Source organism: Mixophyes fleayi, chromosome 1 (genome assembly GCF_038048845.1).
Source record: "Mixophyes fleayi isolate aMixFle1 chromosome 1, aMixFle1.hap1, whole genome shotgun sequence".
NCBI classification, from domain to species: domain Eukaryota; kingdom Metazoa; phylum Chordata; class Amphibia; order Anura; family Limnodynastidae; genus Mixophyes; species Mixophyes fleayi.
This window is the reverse complement of record NC_134402.1, coordinates 410,138,623-410,161,119: the sequence shown is the minus strand read 5'-3', so window position 1 is coordinate 410,161,119 and position 22,497 is coordinate 410,138,623. Positions and strand designations below refer to the sequence as shown.

The window sequence follows — 22,497 nt, the reverse complement described above, 5'->3', positions numbered from 1 at the left end:
TACGGATAGATAAGGCAGACTTCTTATCAGCTAAATGTAGTAGAGGAATAACCTTTATCAAAACGCAAATAGCCATAGCTTTCTCTTTCTGACTCGCTCTGTATTTGTGTTACAGGATATTACACAGGCGGTGAGGAGTATTACAGTCATGAGAGATGTTACACTAGCTCATGGCTGAATAAAACAATGTGCGCTCTTGACTTTCGAGATGGTGAAGCAACAGCCAAAGGATATGAGCAGAAATACTCCACTCACCTATTCACGGGCAGAGCGATAGATCTCATAGCTAATCACAAGCGTGAGACAGTGAGTACTTTAGCAGATCATTGTTATGAAGTAGCAAATGTCATTCTTAGAAACGCTGCACCAACGCGGCAGACATGGTAGATGCAACAGAGCTGACTCAATGCACGGTCCGACTGGGCAGCCGTCTGGTGGCCTCAGGATTTCCAGCTCGCTTTAGTCTGACTCACAGCTGAGCAGATATAGCAGCGGTGCTCCGATCTTTCATGATCACCCACCCTCGTTCCTCCTCATCGGAGGACAGAATATTCATTATCCCCTTCATCATACCCTCAGACCTGTTATTCATCACCACCCTTCATTATCCCACTTTCTAATTCCCCGTCCCTAATATTCATCACCCCCACCCCTATTTATTATTTATTACTCCCCTTCATAAATCCAGACTTTAGTAGACCACCCACCCTACAGATATTACATTTAGTACACTGTGTTCCCCACTATTAACAGAAACCAGTGAACCCCACTGTGATGCCAGGTTTATACCCGGTTTATGTGGCCAATTTCTACTCACTTCCCATTGGCTGGCCACCCAAGGAAGCCTACCCAGTACCTTCTAGGGTTCCTATACTCACTCAGGCAAATGCAGTTAGAAAGTACAACAATAAATGTATTGTAATAAAAACACTCACTAGAATATTATATACACACAGTAAATAAATGCTAGGCAGGTTTACCACATAATCTTTACCTTACCCTACTAGCTTATGGAGTTATAGTGACCTGGCTGTCTTGAATTGCAGAGTCCAAGACCCATGGATTTCTCTCATCTGCAGATGTAGTCTACTGGTAGAGAACATAAACTCAACACCAGCCACCCTACACTTTCCAGGAATCAATCCTCACAATGAACATCTCCTTCCCTTCAGTGGTTCCTTATATCCAGGGTGAAATTTCCACAGTGTTTTCCCCTTCTTTGTCAAACCCCTGGGTCTCCTTAAACATTGGTGGGTGCTGGACCAGGGGGTTGGAGTGGGCGTAGAGATGAGTCTGCCTTCCACAGTGGCTCCCTGCTTTGTCTTAACCACAATGTCTGGGCTAGTCCAGTCGAAGACAAAGGTTACTAATTGGCCTTCCCCACCTTCAGATATAGGATAGCAGTTAGCCCCTCCTGAAATTAACCCCTTACAAGATTTTTCAGCCAGACCTAGCTTTCAGCTGTTCAGGACTTCCTGTAGAGAAAGGTGGGGGAGAATGAATGTAGCTACAGCCCCCTCAGCTGTATCCTGTAACATGATCCTTACCCATACCCCATCTGGCTTCACATTAAGAACAATGAATAACAGCTTCACTGCAATATCAACAATATACATTAAACAATATTCATTGTTACAATGAGTAAAATATAGTGAAAAAGTCTCATTTATATAGGCTTGGCTACAATGTCTCCTTATCCACATGTAATTAGACACTGCATTTGTACTCTGGTGCGCTGGGGAACATATACAGGACTATAAAAATTACATGTTGTTATGCACTACGTTTTGTGACAAACGAGGGACAGGCTGGATAAGGGGATATCAAACTTGTTTTGTGACACCCACTGACTACAGCAACAAGCATACACAGTGTACCCCATAGTTTTATACTATGTCCCGCAATGACTATAGTCACTATTACACTGTGACCCCTCTCTATAAAACTTCTACACACCACTAAATGTCCACACATTGTACTCTGGCACCCACTTTATACACTAATACCCATATGCACGGTGGCTCAGTGGTTAGCACATCTGCCTCACAGCACTGGGGTCATGAGTTCGATTCCCAACCATGGCCTTATCTGTGAGGAGTTTGTATGTTATCCCTGTGTTTGCGTGGGTTTCCTCTAGGTGCTCCGGTTTCCTCTCACACTCCAAAAACATACTGGTAGGTTAATTGGCTGCTATCAAAATTGACCATAGTCTGTGTATGTGTGTGTGTATATGTCAGGGAATTTCGACTGTAAGCTGCAATGGGGCAGGGAGGGATGTGAGTGAGTTCTCTGTACAGCGCTGCGGAATTACTGGCGCTATGTAAATAAATGATGATGATGATATGCAGCTTGTGTCTCATTTGTTGCTTTTTACCTATAGATTGCAAGCTCTTATGAGCAGGGCCCCATTCACCTTTTTGTATCCATTTGTTTTACCAATATCTGTGTATGTCTTACAAATTATAAACTGTTGACTATAGATTTTAGACAGATACATTACATTTTATCCTCTATCCTGTTTATTTTCCCACCCAACTAGCTTTTCATCCATGAACCTACATTTCAAACATATATCTCTATCAGATAATATATAACATCAAATACCACACACATCCAGCTCTCCATCAGTGAAATCCAATCACCCATCATGGCTTGTCATTGGCCGTCTTCGTAGCCCGTTCCGCACCAGCTACATTATACTAAGTAACATTCACAGCTCTTCAGTAAAGTTGCCTCACTCCCGTTCATGTACATATCGCAAACCGCTACTGCCAAACGGTTATGTATAGTCAATGCCCCGGTCACTTCCCTTAATATCACTATTACTGGTGATCTGTTGCGCCATCCCTACTTTTTGGGTATTACAGTGAATGACACTCCTTACTCTAAATTATTCAGTATTTTAAAGTCCTGTTCTTTCCTATGAACACTTCTAATGTCTAATAATGATACACTATGGAATATATAAATGTCTCCCAATTGGTCTGCTTCTCAGTGATCTCCTTGCTTGTTTTGCAGCCTTTGTTTCTTTATTTGGCTTTTCAAGCGGTCCACTCGCCTCTGCAAGTTCCTCAGGAGTACGTAGAACCTTACAGCTTCATCAAGAACAAGAACAGGCGAGAGTATGCTGGAATGGTGTCCGTCCTGGACGAGGCGGTGGGGAACGTCACAGCGGCGTTGAAGCAGCAAGGACTTTGGGACAACACGGTTTTCATATTCTCTACAGGTAAACATGAAGGTCTAGAACACATTTCAGTCGCTAAAATAATTATATTTTATCTGTATTGTATAGATGTGATTAGTGGTGCCTGCTAAGAGTTTTGTTACATGGTTTATATTTGAATGCAGATGTATTGCTTAGTAAAACATCCTTTGCATGTAACATGTGTAGGGCATTCAGTCAGCATGTAGTGATGCCATCCTGTGCATCACATTTATGGGTCAAAAGAATTCATATACAAAAGTAAAAATCACTTAAAATGTGTTTAATAGATTATATACTATATTTAAGTGTAAATGTTCTTCAAGTATTATTTTGTTGTTCTGATGTGTTAGAGCTCTTCACGTTCTATTATCAAGGAGATACATTGGGCTTGATTCAGAGTGAGATCTACGCCCGGTTGCATAGCGTATCTTTGCGTTTTTTGCGCACTGCACATACTCAGAAAGTGAACACACGCTGCTTTGGTTATGCAGCAGCGTGTGTTCACTTTCTGCTGTGGTTACGCAAAGCTGCAACTTTTTGCCAGTTAAAACTTCTTCTTACGCATTAAAAGGCGTGATGGGGGCAGTTAGGGGTTTTGTAACCTACACAGTGTACAGTAAATTCAAGCGATTTTGTGCAGACTCAGACTGGGACGTAATTGCAGATGCGTCTGAAAAAACGTTTTATTTGTGGTGGTCAGGGGTGGGTGTAAGTAGTCGATGACGATAATGATGACGACACCCAAGCTAGTGAACCGCTTTAATTAGGGCAGCACTGGGGCTCAGTGGTTAGCACTTCTGCCTCACAGCGCTCGGGTCATGAGTTCAATTCCCGAGCATGGCCTTATCTGTGCAGAGTTTGTATGTTCTCCCTGTGTTTGCATGGGTTTCCTTCAAGTGCTCCGGTTTCCTCCCACACGCCAAAAACATACTAGTAGGTTAATTGGCTGCTATCACAATTGACCCTAGTCTCTCTCCGGCTGTGTATTAGGCTGTGTATTAGGGAATTTAGACTGTCGGCTCCAATGGGGCAGGGACTGATGTGAATGAGTTCTCTGTACAGCGCTGCGGAATCAGTGGCGCTATATATTTAAATGGTGATGGTGAATTAGAGGTTTGCAAATGATTCACAGACGCTTATTGAGACTTTAGTAATCACTTAGCCATAGATTAGGATTTCCTGCTGTATTAACTAGGTTATTCAAGTTTACATGATGCTTCATAGCAATTGTTTTTGTAACATAAAATAAAAGTTTTTGTACATGTTAACGAGTTGTGCCTGAGGGGTGAATCAAGCAGACGCATCTGCTACTCATTCAGACCTGGAAGCATCTACAACACTGAATACAGGGTACAACCTTTTCAGTTGCGAGTTATGCTTACGCTTGCGTTTTCACTCTGAATCAGGGCCATTGTGTCTTAATCTTCAGTGATGTCATTACCAGCAAGCCAAGACGCTGTCTGGTGTAAGGTTATAAACATGCTTTACTCTTGTTGTGCAGAGGTGATACTCCTGATTGCAAATAGCTGTTACTGTTGGTCTGAAAACAACTGTGCCAATCAGCTGTGTGTTTTCTGTTTTCGATGATACCTAGTGAATTGGTAGACTGCTTTATCATGTATATTGGTTCATTGGAGCATCAAACGGAGGCAATCCTGTGTGTGACTCATCTGTTAAAACAAACACGTGTACTACTATGTCTGGGGGTAAATGTCATCTACAAAAGTGCATCTTGTACAATGCATATGCCTTTTGCGTAAATTAGCCCAACTATTATCAACATAAATAGATTTTACACTTATGCACACGTGCAGTTTTCTGAGAGGAGGATCTGGGTGTCCCATGCTAGGTGCGGTCATAAATGCACCTAGTTATGTAACCACACGCAGTAACAGGACTTCATTCATGGAACATGATTTAAGGGATGGAGAAGACACATTTAGGGATATTCCTTCTTTAGCAGTTCGCAGCAGAGACTGTTTCTTCCTTCAGAAGGACCTGTTTTCATGCAACTTCAGAGGTGGTGGAAACCAAACCCCCACCAATACTTTCACTGGAACAGCATTCGCAGCTTATGTATATTTTATACTGGAAAGCAGTTATCTAGGTAGATTCCTACTTATATAATGTATTTAATCAAACATAAGTGACATTTATGACCCTCACAGTCATGATTGATTGACCACATAAATGAGGATAAACTGAGCAGTATTTTAGAAGACTGACAACGAAAAAGTTGGAGTGGATAAAGAAAGTGGCCCTAACGTGTTAGCAGGGTGGACTTTGAAGTGATTTTATTCCTTCCATTAGACGCCTTTGTAGTAGGACATTCAAACACCGGGCAATTTTATGGGGGCTATTTAAAGAAACTGATTTAATTAGTATTGCGGGAAAACTCTTTGTCATGCGCAAAGTGGACAGATTGGCACAAGTCATTTACACATAAATTTAAATATAAATATGTTCAGGAAGGATTTCTCTGAAAGCAAGCATGTGAATTTCCATCTTTACCAATAGTTTGGCCGCTGATGGCTTTTTTTGTCATCGGAATTGGTGAATAATATATTAATTTTAGGCAGATTAAGCACTATGGAATCTCTGACTCAGTGGCTGCACTGAAATGCAGAAAGGTATGAATAACATGCTCCTCTGCTTTACTAGACATTTTATATATAACAATAAATCTTTCTCACAGTTGGTTTCTTCTGACTCACTAGTTTGTCGAGCAAAACTTTTGCACATTGAGCACCTGATTTATCTTTGGACATAAGTAGAGATGAGCGCACTCGGAGTTCGTGAATCCGAGCCCACCCGAACGTTTCCGATCCGAGCCGGATCCGAGACAGATCCGGGTATTGGCGCAAAATGAAAACCTGAAACCGAGGCTCGGAGTCATAATCCCGCTGTCGGATCTCGTGATACTCGGATCCTATAAATTACCCGCTAGTCGCCGCCATCTTCACGCGGGCATTGTTCAGGGTAGAGGGAGGGTGTGTTAGGTGGTCCTCTGTCCTGGTAGATCTCGTGCTGTGCTGTTTAGTTCTGTGCTGTGCTGTGCTGTGCTGTGCTGTGCTGTGCTGTGCTCTGCAGTATCAGTCCAATGGTGCTGTGTCCTGTGCTCTGTCCTTCTGAGTTCAGTGGTGCTGCTGGGTCCTGTGCTGTGTCCTGTTCAGTCCAGTGGTGCTGTGTCCTGTGCTCTGTCCTTCTAAGGGCATAGTTATTTCCCCATTATTCCCAAGTTTTTAAAAAATAAAAAAAAAATTGCAAAACCAATCCAGCAGTATAAGTCCATTGGTACTGCAATATTACCAAGTTCACACATTCTGCAGTATCTTGTGCTACATATAATGCAGATCAAAAATTTGGAGGATAAAGTAGGGAAAGATCAAGATCCACTTCCTCCTAATGCTGAAGCTGCTGCCACTAGTCATGACATAGACGATGAAATGCCATCAACGTCGTCTGCCAAGGCCGATGCCCAATCTCCTAGTACAGGCCATGTAAAATCCAAAAAGCCCAAGTTCAGTAAAAGTAGCAAAAAGTGAAACTTAAAATCATCTGAGGAGAAACGTAAAGTTGCCAATATGCCATTTACGACACGCAGTGGCAAGGAACGGATTAGGCCCTGGCCCGTGTTCATGACTAGTGGTTCAGCTTCACCCAAGGAACTAAGCCCTCCTCCCCCACCCCCCTACAAAAAATTTAAGAGAGTTATGCTGTCAACAACAACACAGCAAACAACTCTGCCTTCTAAAGAGAAATTATCACAAATCCCCAAGGCGAGTCCAAGGGTGTTGGTGGTTGCGAAGCCTGACCTTCCCATCACTGTACGGGAAGAGGTGGCTCCTTCCACCATTTGCAGCACACCCTCTGCATATGCTGGAAGGATCACCCAGAGTCCAGTTACAGATTTGGCTAATGAATCGTGTGAATGTTGTACACCGGGAGGAGGAAATTGATGTAGCTGGCGCTGAGGAGGATGTTGATGATTATGATGCAGACAGATACCAAATTGCCGTTCTCAATTTCTATTTATATTCTAGATTATATAACGGCTGAATAGTTTTCTATTTTACTCCTAGTGGAGAGGGGATCTGATGCAGACAGATTCCAAACTGCCTTTGTCCATTTCTTTGTATATTTGAATTTCTAGTTCTACAGTCTATGCAGGCTGCTTTTTTTTATATTCAACTACAAGTGTAGGGTGGGGGGGGGGGGGGGCATAGATAGCCACCCAAAAAAGTGGTCCATTTAATTTCACTTTCTAGCTCCACAGTCTGTGCAGCCTGCTTTTTTTATCTTCAAAGTATTTACAAGCCTTGCAATCTAAATTAACAAGAGGTAGTGACGTGCTTGAACTCCACCCTCTATATGCTGCAGAGGATGGAGGAGCATCAAAAGGCCATTCAAGCCTACACAGCCACCTACGACATAGGAAAAGAAGTGGGGATGCGCCTGAGTCAAGCGCACTGGAGAATGATTTCCGTGTTGTGCAAGGTTCAGCAGCCATTTGAACTTGCCACACGAGAAGTCAGTTCCGACACTGCCAGCTTGAGTCAGGTGATTCCCCTGATCAGGCTTTTGCAGAAGCAGCTGGAGAAAGTGAGGGAGGAGCTGGTACACCATTGCGATTCCACCAAGCATGTAGCTCTTGTGGATGAAGCTCTTCGTACGCTTTGCCAGGATCCGAGGGTGGTCAGTCTTTTAAAGTCAGAGGAATACATTCTGGCCACCGTTCTCGATCCTCGGTTTAAAGCGTATGTTGTGTCTCTGTTTCCGGCGGACACAAGTCTACAGCGGTGCAAAGACCTGCTGGTCAGGAGATTGTCCTCTGAAAAGGACCGTGACATGCCAACAGCTCCACCTTCATTTTCATCACTGTTTGTGCAGTTCCAAAAAAGAGGAACTGCCATTTCTATTGCTACCTTCTTTCTTTCTGTATTTCCTGTGTCCTGTGGTCTGTTCTGCTAAGGGCATTGTTATTTCCAAGTTATCCAAAAGTTCTAAAAAAAAACAAATTTAAATTTATAAAAAAATTATAAAAAATTAATTAAAAAAAAAATAATAAAAAATTGTCCCCAAAAAATTGGAAAAAACTATTACAAAATTTTAAAAAAATCTGGCTTGTACTGATATTTAAAAGTCTAACTACGATCATTCACTATTGCTGTACCCAAAAATAATAGGTACTGCTATTAAAGTACAGTCCAGTGGTACTCTCCTGTGCCGCAGATAATTTGTAAAAGGTTTGCCGAGTGTGTGTAGTTATGTATCACAGGTTTTAAGAAGAGGCACAACACTGACAACCTGTTAGAGAAACTGAGGGAAATAATCTCTCTGTGGCTCACCCCACTTAGAAATGGCAGTTATTCGAATCCCCAGGAGAGTCTATTACTACTTTCTTTCTTTCTCTATTTAAAAATAAATAAATAACTGCCACTTCTAGTACTACCTTCTTTCTATATTTAAAAAAAAAAATATGTCATTTCTATTACTACGTTAATTGTTTGTGCAGTCACAAAAAAGAGGAACTGCGCCCTTAACTGCTATGTTGGTTTTAGACGTCCATCCGGTGTCCGCCATCTGTTTCCTGGAATTAAGACCAGTTGAGGGTTTTATTATTATATTGTGGCCCCGGTACCAAATTGGGTACCGGGGCCACTCCACTACGCAGTCCAGATACTTGTTTGGTGGAATTCTGACCAGTTGAGGGTTTTCTTATTATATTGTGGTGACCACTCCTCTACGCAGTCCAGGTACAATTTTTGGTGTAATTAAGACCAGTTGATGGTTTTCTTATTATATTGTGGTGACCACTCCTCTACGCAGTCCAGGTACAATTTTTGGTGTAATTAAGAGCAGTTGATGGCTTTCTTATTATATTGTGGTGACCACTCCTCTACGCAGTCCAGGTACAATTTTTGGTGTAATTAAGAGCAGTTGATGGTTTTCTTATTATATTGTTGTGACCACTCCTCTACGCAGTCCAGGTACAATTTTTGGTGTAATTAAGACCAGTTGATGGCTTTCTTATTATATTGTGGTGACCACTCCTCTACGAGTCCAGGTACAATTTTTGGTGTAATTAAGACCAGTTGATGGTTTTCTTATTATATTGTGGTGACCACTCCTCTACGCAGTCCAGGTACAATTTTTGGTGTAATTAAGAGCAGTTGATGGTTTTCTTATTATATTGTGGTGACCACTCCTCTACGCAGTCCAGGTACAATTTTTGGTGTAATTAAGAGCAGTTGATGGTTTTCTTATTATATTGTAGGGACCACTCCTCTACGCAGTCCAGATACAATTTTTGGTGTAATTAAGACCAGTTGATGCCGGTTTTCTTATCATATTGTGGGGACCACTCCTCTATGCAGTCCAGGTACAGTTTTTGGTGGGATTCAGACCATTTGAGGGTTTTTAAATTATATTGTGGTGACCACTCCTCTACGCAGTCCAGGTACAATTTTTGGTGTAATTAAGAGCAGTTGATGGTTTTCTTATTATATTGTATCGACCACTCCTCTACGCAGTCCAGGTACAATTTTTGGTGTAATTAAGACCAGTTGATGCCGGTTTTCTTATTATATTGTGGGGACCACTCCTCTACGCAGTCCAGATACAATTTTTGGTGTAATTAAGACCAGTTGATGGTTTTCTTATTATATTGTGGGGACCACTCCTCTACGCAGTCCAGGTACAATTTTTGGTGTAATTAAGAGCAGTTGATGGCTTTCTTATTATATTGTGGTGACCACTCCTCTACGCAGTCCAGGTACAATTTTTGGTGTAATTAAGAGCAGTTGATGGTTTTCTTATTATATTGTGGTGACCACTCCTCTACGCAGTCAAGGTACAATTTTTGGTGTAATTAAGAGCAGTTGATGGTTTTCTTATTATATTGTGGTGACCACTCCTCTACGCAGTCCAGGTACAATTTTTGGTGTAATTAAGAGCAGTTGATGGTTTTCTTATTATATTGTGGGGACCACTCCTCTATGCAGTCCAGGTACAATTTTTGGTGGGATTCAGACCATTTGAGGGTTTTTAAATTATATTGTGGTGACCACTCCTCTACGCAGTCCAGGTACAATTTTTGGTGGGATTCAGACCATTTGAGGGTTCTTAAATTATATTGTGGTGACCACTCCTCTACGCAGTCCAGAAAGATACCTCGTTGCATAGTTTTGGACTAATAACAATATTGTGAGGTGTTCAGAATACACTGTAAATTAGTGGAAATGATTGTTATTGAATGTTATTGAGGTTAATAATAGCGTAGGAGTGAAAATAAGCCCAAAAACTTGATTTTTGAACTTTTTATGCTTTTTTCAAAAAAATCTGAATCCAAAACCTTAAATCCGAACCAAAACCTTTCGGCAGGTGTTTTGCAAAACAAATCCGAACCCAAAACCTCAAGCAAATCCGAATCCAAAACATAAAACACGAGACACTAAAAGTCGCCGGTGCACATCCCTAGACATAAGTCCTTTGTGTGCCATATCTTGTGTAATATAGCTCTGCGCATGCTCTGGAACAGACATTACATCAATGATTGCAATTGCATCCAATTCGTGTCTGAAAGCAATTGCCACTTATGACTGCCTACGACTTGAGGGCGGAACTGGGGAGGGAAGGGACGAATGAACATAGGCAATGTACAGTAAGGGAGTGCCGAGGGTTTGCCAACGGAGATATGGACAATTCAAGCTCAGGGTTTCTCTTAAGTACGTGGGTTTGTTTTAACCGTATCATTTGCACCAGCTGCAGAGCAGGTATAAATTCCGGCTGATAGTGGTGACTGACACAGCATCATTATCAACATTTATTTATATAGCGCCAGCAAAGTCCGTAGCATTATAACTGTGACCAGGTGGGCTAAGACCAGACACTCGCCGAATGCCAACTGCGCAATAATTGTAGAAGAATTCGGCTGCCACCACCAGGCTCCTTCTCCGGCACCTGGAACCACTTACTTCTGGTTAGCTGGTATAGGTGCTACAGCACCTCTTTGCTGTGTGGTGGCTGGTACCTCTTGTCCGCTTATTATGGATCAGGATAGCTAGGTAGAGGGCAGAGCGTTAACACAGAGATGCTGGGTTCAACATAGGACAGTCAGGAAACGAATTAGAGTGTAAGCTCTTATCTGTTGGTCACAGGATACAGCAGGTAATAGGCATCGGGCAGAATCTTCAAGCATTGATGTTTATTGCTCATGGTTCTTTTCAAGGACATTTACACACTAGTTGGAGGTACTAGTGATCATACAGAAGTATGGATGGAATGCTACAGTTAAAATACAAAACACAGCTCTTTATATAATGTTTCTAAGAAACATGTTGGTATGGGATAACCCGCTTCTAAAATCTTTAGAATCAAAATGTAATATATTCTCTAAACTAGGATTTAATGCAGTTTAATCTTAACAAAATTTACATCAATCTGTGATTTCACAAATTACTTGCTGATACATTATTCAGATACTTTTTAACAGGATAGAATACACAAGATGGAAAAGGTAACTAACCCTGCTGTGTATTCAGGCTAAAAAGATGTTGTTCACTCACAGATCAAAGGCCTCATTAGCAGGCGATTTCCTTTCTTCAGAAATTACAAAAACGCATTTCCTCCAACATGGCATACGGCCTCTGATATCAATACATTTCCAATACAAAAATCAGTTAATTTGCAATGATATACATTGGCGCACCTCACCACTAATTAAAATAATAATATTATACAATAGCTTATTTCTAGGTGGCCCAGTCACACTACTACGCCTCCCCTTCCCACTTGCCCTTGCAGGCCATGTCCCCACGATTTGGTCCCTGTTTTCGCAGTCTGTTGGGGTTACCGGGGGCAACCCCGGGGATCCGGCTCTTCCTGCTGAGACAATCCATCCGCATTGCTGTGAGCCTTTCCTTGCTTGTGAACAATATGAAAGTCATAAATTTGAAGTGCAAGGCTCCACTGCAACAGTCTGCCATTTTCCCCTGAGGTGTGTTATAGATACTTTAATGGATTATGATCAGTCACCACAGTAAAATGCCATTCATACAAGTAGGGTTGAAATGTTTTCACTGCCTAAACAATAGCCAAACATTCTTTCTCAATAGTGGCATACCCTACCTCCTGGTTTAGCAGTTTTCTGCTCAAAGCATTCTGCAAGGGGGTCTATGTTGGAGTTACTATGTCCAGTCATAGTAAGATCAGTCAAAGGGAGGTCACTGTGGTTCGCTATACTCACCACCAGAGCTGGCATACTGCTAGGGGCAGGAGCATCACCAGGCACCCCCACAAGATTGGAATGGTCGGAGTCAACATCCTCTGCGCTGCTAGGGGACGTAGTCTTTCCAGTGGCAAAGAACGGGCTGGTTCTTGAAGATCTAGCAGCTTGATTCTTTTCCTTTAGGCTGGGTTATGCAGGCGGAGATTCTCAAGACGGTAGTCTGGCCGCTTGACTCCAGGTGAGGAAGTTGAGAAACGCAGTCACAATTCCACCCCCAACCTTGTTGCCCACGATCACTTCGGTGAGGAGACCATCCATTATGGCAACATTTAGCAAGTCCTGGCCATCTCCCCAGTCCAGATACACCCCTGCTACAGGCACGTCCCTTTCCAGTCCATCTGCCACAGTAACTTTGGCAGTGCGACCCTGAAATACTGTGGCAGGATCAATAAGATGGGGGCTCACTACAGTGATTTATGCCCCCAAATCTTTGTCCTTCTCCCTATAGGGGTCCAACTTCGTCTGCCTGCAGGTTCCTCCACATGTTTTGGGGGGTTTTTTGGTCAAACAAGTGACTCTCTCTGTTGAATAATTTTCATCACTGCCAGGCTCCTCTGGACTGGCTTGTGTGGGAACAACCTCTTTGGGCTTAACTCCACCAGTTAAAGCAGCTAAAGTCTTTGTATTAAAAACTATGCATATGTGTGCCACTAAATAGCACAGAACATGTGTATGCAAGTAAAAGAGACTATAAAACGGATTGTATGTACAGTATGCATTAAGAGCATTCTGGTTTACATATTTAATATTAAAAAACATTTATATTAATAGTAGTATAAGTTGGTCATTTCTTTAATCATTTCTTTTTTTTTTTTGCAGTTGTTCTGATGCGGCTTGATATTGCACATATGCATGTGTGTGTCCTGCAGCCTGTTCTGTCTGTTAACATATGAGAAGTATTGTTTAGGCAGAGCGTACTTATACCCAGATTCAAATACATATCTTGACATCCACTTGTATTTGAATACGGGCGCATGTTCGCTCAAGTTTCATGCTGGTTTTAAAAACGCAACTTGTGTGCAGATTGCGTTCCAAGATGAATCGGACTTTAGCTATGAATCAAAGGAGAAGGAATGGTAAAGGAAACCATGAAATAAAGGGTTTGCCCTTTGGAGAGCCCCCAGAGTTTTAGTGATTTCTTCACCAAAACAGGTGGCTCTTTCTAATTGGAGATATCCATTAGTCAATTAACAAGACAGAATCGTACTACACATGTTCGATGAATGAAAGTAGGTGTGGCCTGCATACTTTGTGAATTAAATTGCTATCATCGTGTCCTGTCTTAATCATAGTTGCCTATTCTCCCGGAATGTCCGGGAGACTCCCGAATTTTTGGGAGTTCTCCCGGACTCCGAGAGAGCAGGCAAAAATCCCGGATCCAGCTGTTGCCGTTCTTTAAGATGATGGGGGCGGGGCTAAACGTGTCATCGTGGCCCTGCCCCCAGCTGCGATTGACAAAAATTGCCCGAGATTGACAGGGGCGGAGCCTAACGGTGCACCACACGTGGCCACGCCCCCTCGATGGACCCCCTCCTGGACAGCTGCCTCCAAAAGTAGGCAAGTATGGTCTTATTGAATGAATTGGCAGCATCTATGGTCTTTGTAGAGGTAACTGTCAGTCACATGTAGCTAAATACAGGAGAATTGCAAGTGATTGCCAATCACCTCCACAAATGATTCACTGTCTAATAATTTATGTTTTATTACAAAACAAGTAAGGGTTCCCCTGCTGCTATAGTGAAGACCAGCCCCAGTCTGTCAGCACACGTTATAATGCCCTATGGGGAGAGAGGCTGCAAAGAAGAACTGTGTACTCCCCACCCAGAGGCTGTCTGTGCTATGTGGACAGGAGTAATTAACAATATTGGGACCCAAGGAGTAACTTTTCCACCCTAGTGGTCCCACTGATAATGGACTGAAAGCATTTTGATGCAGCCGTGTACTTTGTGTTGCACCAGGGCCGTAACTAGGGCTGTGCGATAGGGGCGGTTGCCCAGGGCGCAACGCTGAAGGAGGGTGCAAATTATTAATATTTTAGGTTCATTTGGTTAAAATTGAGTGCTAGGGGGGGCGGCATTTGTCGTTCTCGCCCCAGGCACTAGAATTCTAAGTTACGACTCTGTGTTGCACATATCATGCTATGCTGCAATCTTACACCATATTTACGCTATCGTTTCTGCGGCAAAATTGTGGACTACCCTAACTGAGGTCCTTCTTGTCTTCCAGGTAAACAATTAGATGCAAGCCTGTTTCATATAAATCTAAGGTGCTATGTGCTAGAACAGCCACAAGAGGTCACTAATAAACTGTCTCTGTAGCCTAGATCTGTGCTGTTAACCTTTTCCCAGCCTTATGCCTATCTGGAAGTCGGTATGTACGAATCCTGGTTGAGTTTTGAATGAATAATTATTAACATTTATTGACTTAATGCCAACATAATCTTCATATCTTTACAACTGGGAACAAACACAGTAATAAATCAATGCAGGTTATTCACAAACAGACAAAGGAGTTAGTGGGTCCTGCTTTCAAGCTTGCAATCTATGGGGGGCATTCAATTCCCCCCGAAGTACCGCCGCACTAAAACTATTACCGTTATTGCGGTAGTTCTAATGCTGGCTTTTTGCTTACAACTCCCTGAGCTGCTAGCAGAAAGCCGGGCTAATATTACCGTAATAACAGAAGTTCTGCCGCATTATAGATATTACCAACTATGTATTACATTTTAATTGCTATACTGTAGGCTACAAACTAAAGTGTAAAATACAATGTTAGCAACAGGATTGTAGAAGCATAATTTTAAAATATAATAATTAATAGTTATTTTATTTTAGTAGTGAATTTATAATAACTCCCGGCATAGGTCCATCATTAGATGCTGTGTATGTATGTGCGTGTATGTATGTATATAATATATTTATATTATATATATATATATATATATATATATACATATTGATAGAGAAAACAAGTAGGGCGCCCAATGTGCAATATCAGATAGAAATGGGGACGAAATAATAAACTGCGTACCGTAAGGATTCCAGGATCAAGTGGTATGGTAGGAGTTCCTCTTCAGAGGTAGTACCTCCCCCTCACCCACAGGATGATGACAATGTGGATATAAAAGCACATATAGTGTAGTATAGTTGTGTTATGTAACACCAATTGTGATAAATCCTCCACCACTATCAATAGTGGAAGCCCAACAACCAAAATGGCTTGATATTAGGTATACACCTCCAAATAAAAACAAAAAATCTGCGTACCAGAAATCCTGTTATACAAGTAGCGTATGTGTGCTCAGGGTCAACAGTCCATCATGGTATAATCGATCAGGCAAATATCATAGACAGACAAACACAAAATTGCCATGTCAGAGTAAAAAATAACACTTTAATAAAAAAGTAGTATGAACTCACATGAGGTACGGAAATGATGCCAGTGGAGTAACAGTAGCTCAACGCGTTTCGTCCCAACACCGTGGGACTTCCTCAGGAGCAGATACACCATATATATATATTGTGTATACAAACAAACGCACACACACACCAGGCTTCTATAAAATACCGCTTTTCTTGAGATGCATTTATGAAGCGGTTATGTTTAGCTGGGTTTCATAAAGCCGCCAGCAGCCTAAACATGATCACCCCATGAACAAATCAAGACGTTCCCCGGATATGGTCCCATACCCAACCTCCCTAATTGCTCGGCTCAGTTCTCCCAGCACACAATGGGTTATTTACTTGCACACGTAAAGCCAGATGGCAGGAGTATAATCATGTGTGTTCTGACTTTGGCATTTATCATGTTGCAGCTGGATGAGTGGGAGTAGAGACTACTTCAGTAGCGGTATAAGGATGCAGACACAGTAAGCAATGCAACAAATACATACTATCTGGTGTCTGCCTTTAATCGCGTAAGACAATGTCGTCTACATATTAGCATCAATTTACTCCCACCCTAATAAAATTGGTCAAGTATGGACCTTGTGTTTTGAGATTTTCTTGCAGTTAATGGCTTCAATTACTTGTGACAAAGAGGTAATGATCCCTTGGAGCCATAAACTATACACCACATTTCTGGAAAAGAAAAAACTTTTCTTGTACTTTTGGAAAGTTCCGTGGGAGAGCCAAATCATATCCTCTTACTTATTGGGTTATAGTTAACCGGTTTTTCCCCAAAGTTATTTCTATCTTCTTTTTTTGTGTGTGAGGGTTCTCTGCTAAGCTAGCGAACAGTTCAGTAGGGAGAATATTGTTGACCAGTCTTACTGCAGCTCTACACCTTTTCATTTCTGTGGTAATCTATTACTGTAATACATGTGGGCCAAATTGGACTGTTTCGGCTGTTATCGGATAGGCCGATGGCCGTACAGAATAAAATAAGATGGTCCGCTGCACGGACAAGATAGGGGCACAATTATTCCAGTTTCATGATTTATATTTGTAAGGATCAGAAGTCCTTATTTAGTCAGTATAGCTTCCTCACTTCCAGACATATTTAAATGACTTCAAAGAGTTATGTAGTAGTCGTTTATTTGTTATTTATTTGTTATTATTTATATAGCGCCACTAATTCCGCAGCGCTGTACAGAGAACTTATTCACATCAGTCCCTGCCCCATTGGAGCTTACAGTCTAAATTCCCTAACACACACACAGACCAAGAGAGAGAGACTAGGGTCAATTTTGATAGCAGCCAATTAACCTACTAGTATGTTTTTGGAGTGTGTTGGATGAAACCAGAGTACCCGGAGGAAACCCACGCAAACACGGGGAGAACATACAAACTCCACACAGATAAGGCCATGGTCGGGAATTGAACTCATGACCCCAGCGCTGTAAGACACAAGTGCTAACCACTTAGCCCCCGTGCTGCCCCATTTTTACTTGACCCCTGATCTTTATCTACCTGCATGGTTATCGCCGCACAGCAGACCTTCGGTGGAGGGCTCTACCTAGTCCCACCATTGTTACCCTGTGTTCTTAGCCGCTCTATGCTGACATATTCATATATGCCAATTCAATAAAGTACTGCTGAGCATCAATGTAGACGATACAGCAGATGGTGATGATGGCACAGGTAAGAGAACGGTTCAGTGTTGCTGTTATTATCAAGTTACATCGAATGATGGGGAGTTTAGGTCTTTGCCACAGTCATTGCATACAGAACTTTTCTGTTTCTGAGGTTGGATCCAGCTCTCCAGTACCACCGCTCTGCCGCTACCCTGCAGCTCTGGTCAGTGTGATAGGCCAGGGGGGATCCATCCACAGCAATTCTAATCCATAGTAAGAGGTCCGGAGTTACCAGCCCAAGTGTACCAGCACAGGAGTACACTAGCAGTGACAGTTACCCAGAAGGAACGTGGTTCTGAGCGCCATAAAGGAGCTCAGTGGTGGCAGCATTGTAAGCCCCTCCTACTGCGGCAAGAGGGCGCATTTGGGATAACGGAAGGGAACGGTGGCATAGTAAGCCCAGCCGGTTCCCAGCAGCAGACAGAGTGGAATAGGCGGTCCATCCTGTCACAGATTTCTGCCGACTTTGCCCCATTATTGAGGATAGTTCATATTTATTTCTAGAATCTGGCTAAAATTGTCAAATACCTTGACTACATTTTGGCCTTTTGATATTAAAGGTACTTTGAAGTGCCCTTGGTGTCACTTTATGTTTCAGCCTTCTGTATTTAAACTCGGGGCACTCGTTTCACAGACACAACGTTTATTATTGCTATAGCTTGACACACATTTCCTAATGGATTGGTATTGTGCTTGGATAATTGGTCAGGGCACACCTGCATGCCCCATGTTATTTGCTGTATTGTGACACTCACCGGGGGCGGAAAGTATTGAGTCGGTAGCGCAGTATGCTCCTGGTAATAATGGGAGGACAGGTGTTCTCCACGTCCCCATGCTGAGAGCAGATTGCAGACTCTGTGCTGGAGCCTTCTCCGACTCTCCACAGGTAGCTGGAGAAACTGCAGCTCTGCTGCGTTTACTGTGATCATAAATGAGTTTTCATTCTGCCAGATATGCAGGAATTGGTGGAGATGACACAATGAGACTATTGATGGCGCAGGTGGCGAGGAGGTCACGGCTGAATGTGTTTATATATGAGGTCCGTTTATTTGTAGGATCTGTGTTAGAAAAGCTGATATTGGAGTAGATCATCATATTGTAAATTAAAGGGACACAGAAACATTACTCATTACTAGAGCTCCCATAGCTGAGCCATGCAGACCTGCCAAACTAAATGATGCTTCACAGGGGTGATCCTTGACATACCATGCTGCAAGAAGGAAGGTTTAATTATGGCAAAAAGGATTTTATTAATAAAAGAGAATATATTGGATCTGTACGGTGAAACAGATATATAAAGTATACAGTGTTTATAGAGATTTTTAGCCCAGTTATAAAATTAAATGAAAGGATACAATGTGCGTTAGTACGATGGTTGGAGCTTACGCACTAATGCGATATCGGACCTAACAGTCATTTATCGTGTGACACTGTAGTGTGTACCCAGCTTAAGACTGTACTTCCTGTTATGGAATTCAGACATTCTAACATACACTGTTCTTTGGTTCCAATTCACCATTGCAAGTGCATATATATAGAGCTTTGGCCAATTACAGCGCTAAAGCCTCTGTTTGTTTTTTTTCTCCTGGTGAACACAGTTTTAAGGGCGATTAGCTCTGATCACATGGTGACTTTTGAAATGATTATCCACAGAATGACCCACAATTATCAGGTGACACTGGTTGCACAAATATTATTGTGTGGTAAAGCTAACAATCTCTTCTATGAATTTAGCTCATAATAATATTGTTTATATTCAAAATGCTCCTGGCTGTCTTGCCTGGAGAATCATCCATTTCTGACGCAGTTGAGTATCTTCCGAGTCCCATGGAGACTCTGCGATTCTTCCACTTGGGATGGAAGGGGTTCGGGGATAAACATGATCTTTTGATTGGAGTTTGCCTTTAATTTAAAATTCAACCATTCTACAGTTTTTACATTGTTTTGTATATACAAGGTCCAAAATAATGTATACATTTGCTTTAAAATGTATTCTTGTTACTCTACACCCAGGTGTGGTTAGCCATGAAAAATACATTAAATTGCAAAAGAACAGCGCAAAACCATACAAAAGGGGGGAAAAAAATAAAACATTTGTACAAACCCTCTACCAGAAAACAGAATTGATCAGGAATACATTTTTCAATGAATAATCATCATCATCAACATTTATTTATATAGCGCCAGCAAATTCCGTAGCGCTTTAATCTTGTTATAATCTCTCTTCACTGAACCATGTGAAATATTTAAAAGAACGTTAAACCTTACAAATTTTGACCAAGAACCCCATTTCTCCCTATCCACCCATGCAGGGCCGCCATCAGGGGGGTACGGGGGGTACTGTTGTACCGGGCCTGGGCTCACCAGGGGGCCCGGTACAACAGCGCAGCACAGACTTACTTGGGGCACTGCTGGTCTCTGCTACACTGTCTTCAGGGGTGAAGGAATCATTCCCCCTGCGATCATGTGATCTGCCTGCGACAGCCAGAGCACATGATCGCAGGGGGAATGATTCCTCCACCCCTGCGATCACATCCTGGTGCCTGGCTGTCACGGTGACAGCCAGGCTGAAGACAGAGTAGCGGAGACCAGCGGGGCCCCAGGTAAGTATGTGTTGCTGTTGCTCATTGCGCTCATCGGGGGGACACGGGGGGGCCCGTACTGGGCCCCATGATTGCTGAAGGAGGCCCTGCACCCATGACTTTCTTGTAAAATCTATGGAATCCTTAGTTCAAAACGTTTTATAACAGGGTCGGACATGAACCCTCAGTTGCCTGAGGCGTCAATTTAAAATTGTCCCCCCTTTAATACTACAATTTAGGGGGGAATTCAATTGACTGTGTTTTTTTTTTTTTTTTAACACCGCGTTAAGTGATCGTAACGCTGTTTTCACTCATTTTTGAACATCAACCATCCAATCAGTGCTCTTGACACAAGAGGTGTCAAAATAACTGGAATAGAAGGATCTCCTGCTGCATAAATAGAATGTTTACTGAACCTCTGAGAGGTGAGTATCTCCCAGACACCGGACCCCTAACGATCAGGTTGTGGAATTCTACCAGTTGGTCATAGGGTACGAATTGTGACATTCTATATAATGTGTTGTCCCACTAACCCGCTGCTGGGGACAGCTGCCTCACATTCCCTCATTATACACACACCACTCGCTGTGTCAAACGTATGAACTGCTGTCAGGACACACATACATGTGTGAGTGTTGCAAGATGCCTTTTTATGGTGGATGGATCACCTTCTGTTTCTGATTTAGTGGCAATTTATTGTACTTAAAGAAAGCAAGTATTTGTGTGTTCTAGGAGAAAATGTGCTGCTTCATCTTTCCCCGGTTGTCAGAACAGATCTGTTTTAAGAACATCACTAAATTCATTGTTGCCTGCTTCCAAATGGAGTTTCTTGACAGTCCCACGTCTGTACTTGAGTGTTTGTAGACATTGTCTGAGTTCACATATTCCCTTACATTTTCCTTAGTAAACATTCTGTTGCTCCGCTCTCAGCTCCTTGGTCTGTACTTTACGGAATTAAATATAAATGACTTCTACTAACCTACAAAGCCGTTATCACACACTGGACCCTCGCTCGATTGGATCCCGGTCCTCTTCCCTGCGGTCTCCCACACTGGTCGTCTTCAGCGCTGTAACGCCGTGGCTGCCTCGGTCAGCTGCTATCTTCCTTTTAAAGAATCCTATCTCTGCTCATTGACTAGTGTCCTCTAATAGTGAGACTATTAAAAGTACCTGTTTCATTCATTTGGTGCCAGATCATTGAGTTTCTCCTACCTGTGTGGATGTGGCTTTTCCTGGCTCCACTATCAGCTTCCCTGCAGACCGTTACATCTCCTCTGATCTAGCTGTCAGCTTACCTGGACCCCCGTGTACTCCTGCCTGCAGACCGTTACATCTCCTCTGATCTAGCTGTCAGCTTACCTGGACCCTCGTGTACTCCTGCCTGCAGACCGTTACACCTCCTCTGATCCAGTCTCCTGGCTTCCGGCTTCCCTGCAGCTCCACGTACTCCTTTTGCATCCTCTCTCTTCTAGCGCTCACCACTGGGTCTCACTTTCTTCGAGAACTACAACTTACGGGACAGAAGATACAAAGCCCATACTTCCTTGCGGGGGGTCACTGGTGAACACCTTCTGCTCTGTTAAACTCCGCACCTCCCTGTAGGTGACGCTAAGCCAAGCAGACCCCAAGTATCTATCACACCGTGACAGCCATTGAAAAATCTGCACCAATCATACATCTCTTGTCTTGTCTCACAATATTTCCCAACTCAACCCTCTGCTCTGCCAAAATATTGCACCTCTCATGCACACTCATTACCTGCTCCCATTCCTGGTTACAGGACTATTTTCTTGCTGCACACACTCTGTGCAGTTTCCTCCCTCATCCAACAAGACTTTCTCCTATCCTCCAAACCTTAAGTATTCCCTAAATAAGCATCTCTTTAGACAAACTTTAAGTTCCCGAGTATCTTTTTAACCTCCCTCTTCTACTCATTACCACTACACAGTCCACACAGAATTACATTTATTCTCCTGGATCACATACCCCACTAAGCACTTTCCCCATTGCTAACTGGCAGCACCAATATACACTTACCCTCATGCATCAGACCCTTATGTCTCTATATGTTAATACCCAATATTGTTTTATCTTTGTTTGTCCCCAGTTGTAAAGCGCTCCGGAGTATGCTGGCTCTACGTAAATATATGTTACTAACAAATCTGTATTCTGTTGTGGAAAAATTGAAGAATTTCTGTTGTCTTGTTGATCCCTTTTTCTTTATTATACAATGATGATTTCAGCTATAAGTTAGATTGTCATGGCGGCCTCCCACTCATTTCAGATATATACATGTCCTCTTCGTGAAATGCGAGTAAAAATATTTTTCACAATAACCAGTTCAACA

General features: G+C 42.5%; 2 protein-coding genes across 2 annotated transcripts in view; one reads left to right on the top strand and one right to left on the bottom strand.

The window, feature by feature from the left end:
* SCAMP1 (secretory carrier membrane protein 1) overlaps window positions 1-22,497 on the bottom strand; it is a 457,689-nt gene that overhangs the window by 101,751 nt on the left and 333,441 nt on the right. The gene's annotated exons all lie outside the window — the stretch shown is intronic.
* ARSB (arylsulfatase B) overlaps window positions 1-22,497 on the top strand; it is a 103,552-nt gene that overhangs the window by 4,875 nt on the left and 76,180 nt on the right. Inside the window, exons 3-4 of the mRNA XM_075182248.1 lie at window positions 116-306; window positions 3,019-3,226. Coding sequence (XP_075038349.1) covers window positions 116-306; window positions 3,019-3,226 — 399 coding nt within the window. The remainder of the gene's footprint in view (window positions 1-115; window positions 307-3,018; window positions 3,227-22,497) is intronic.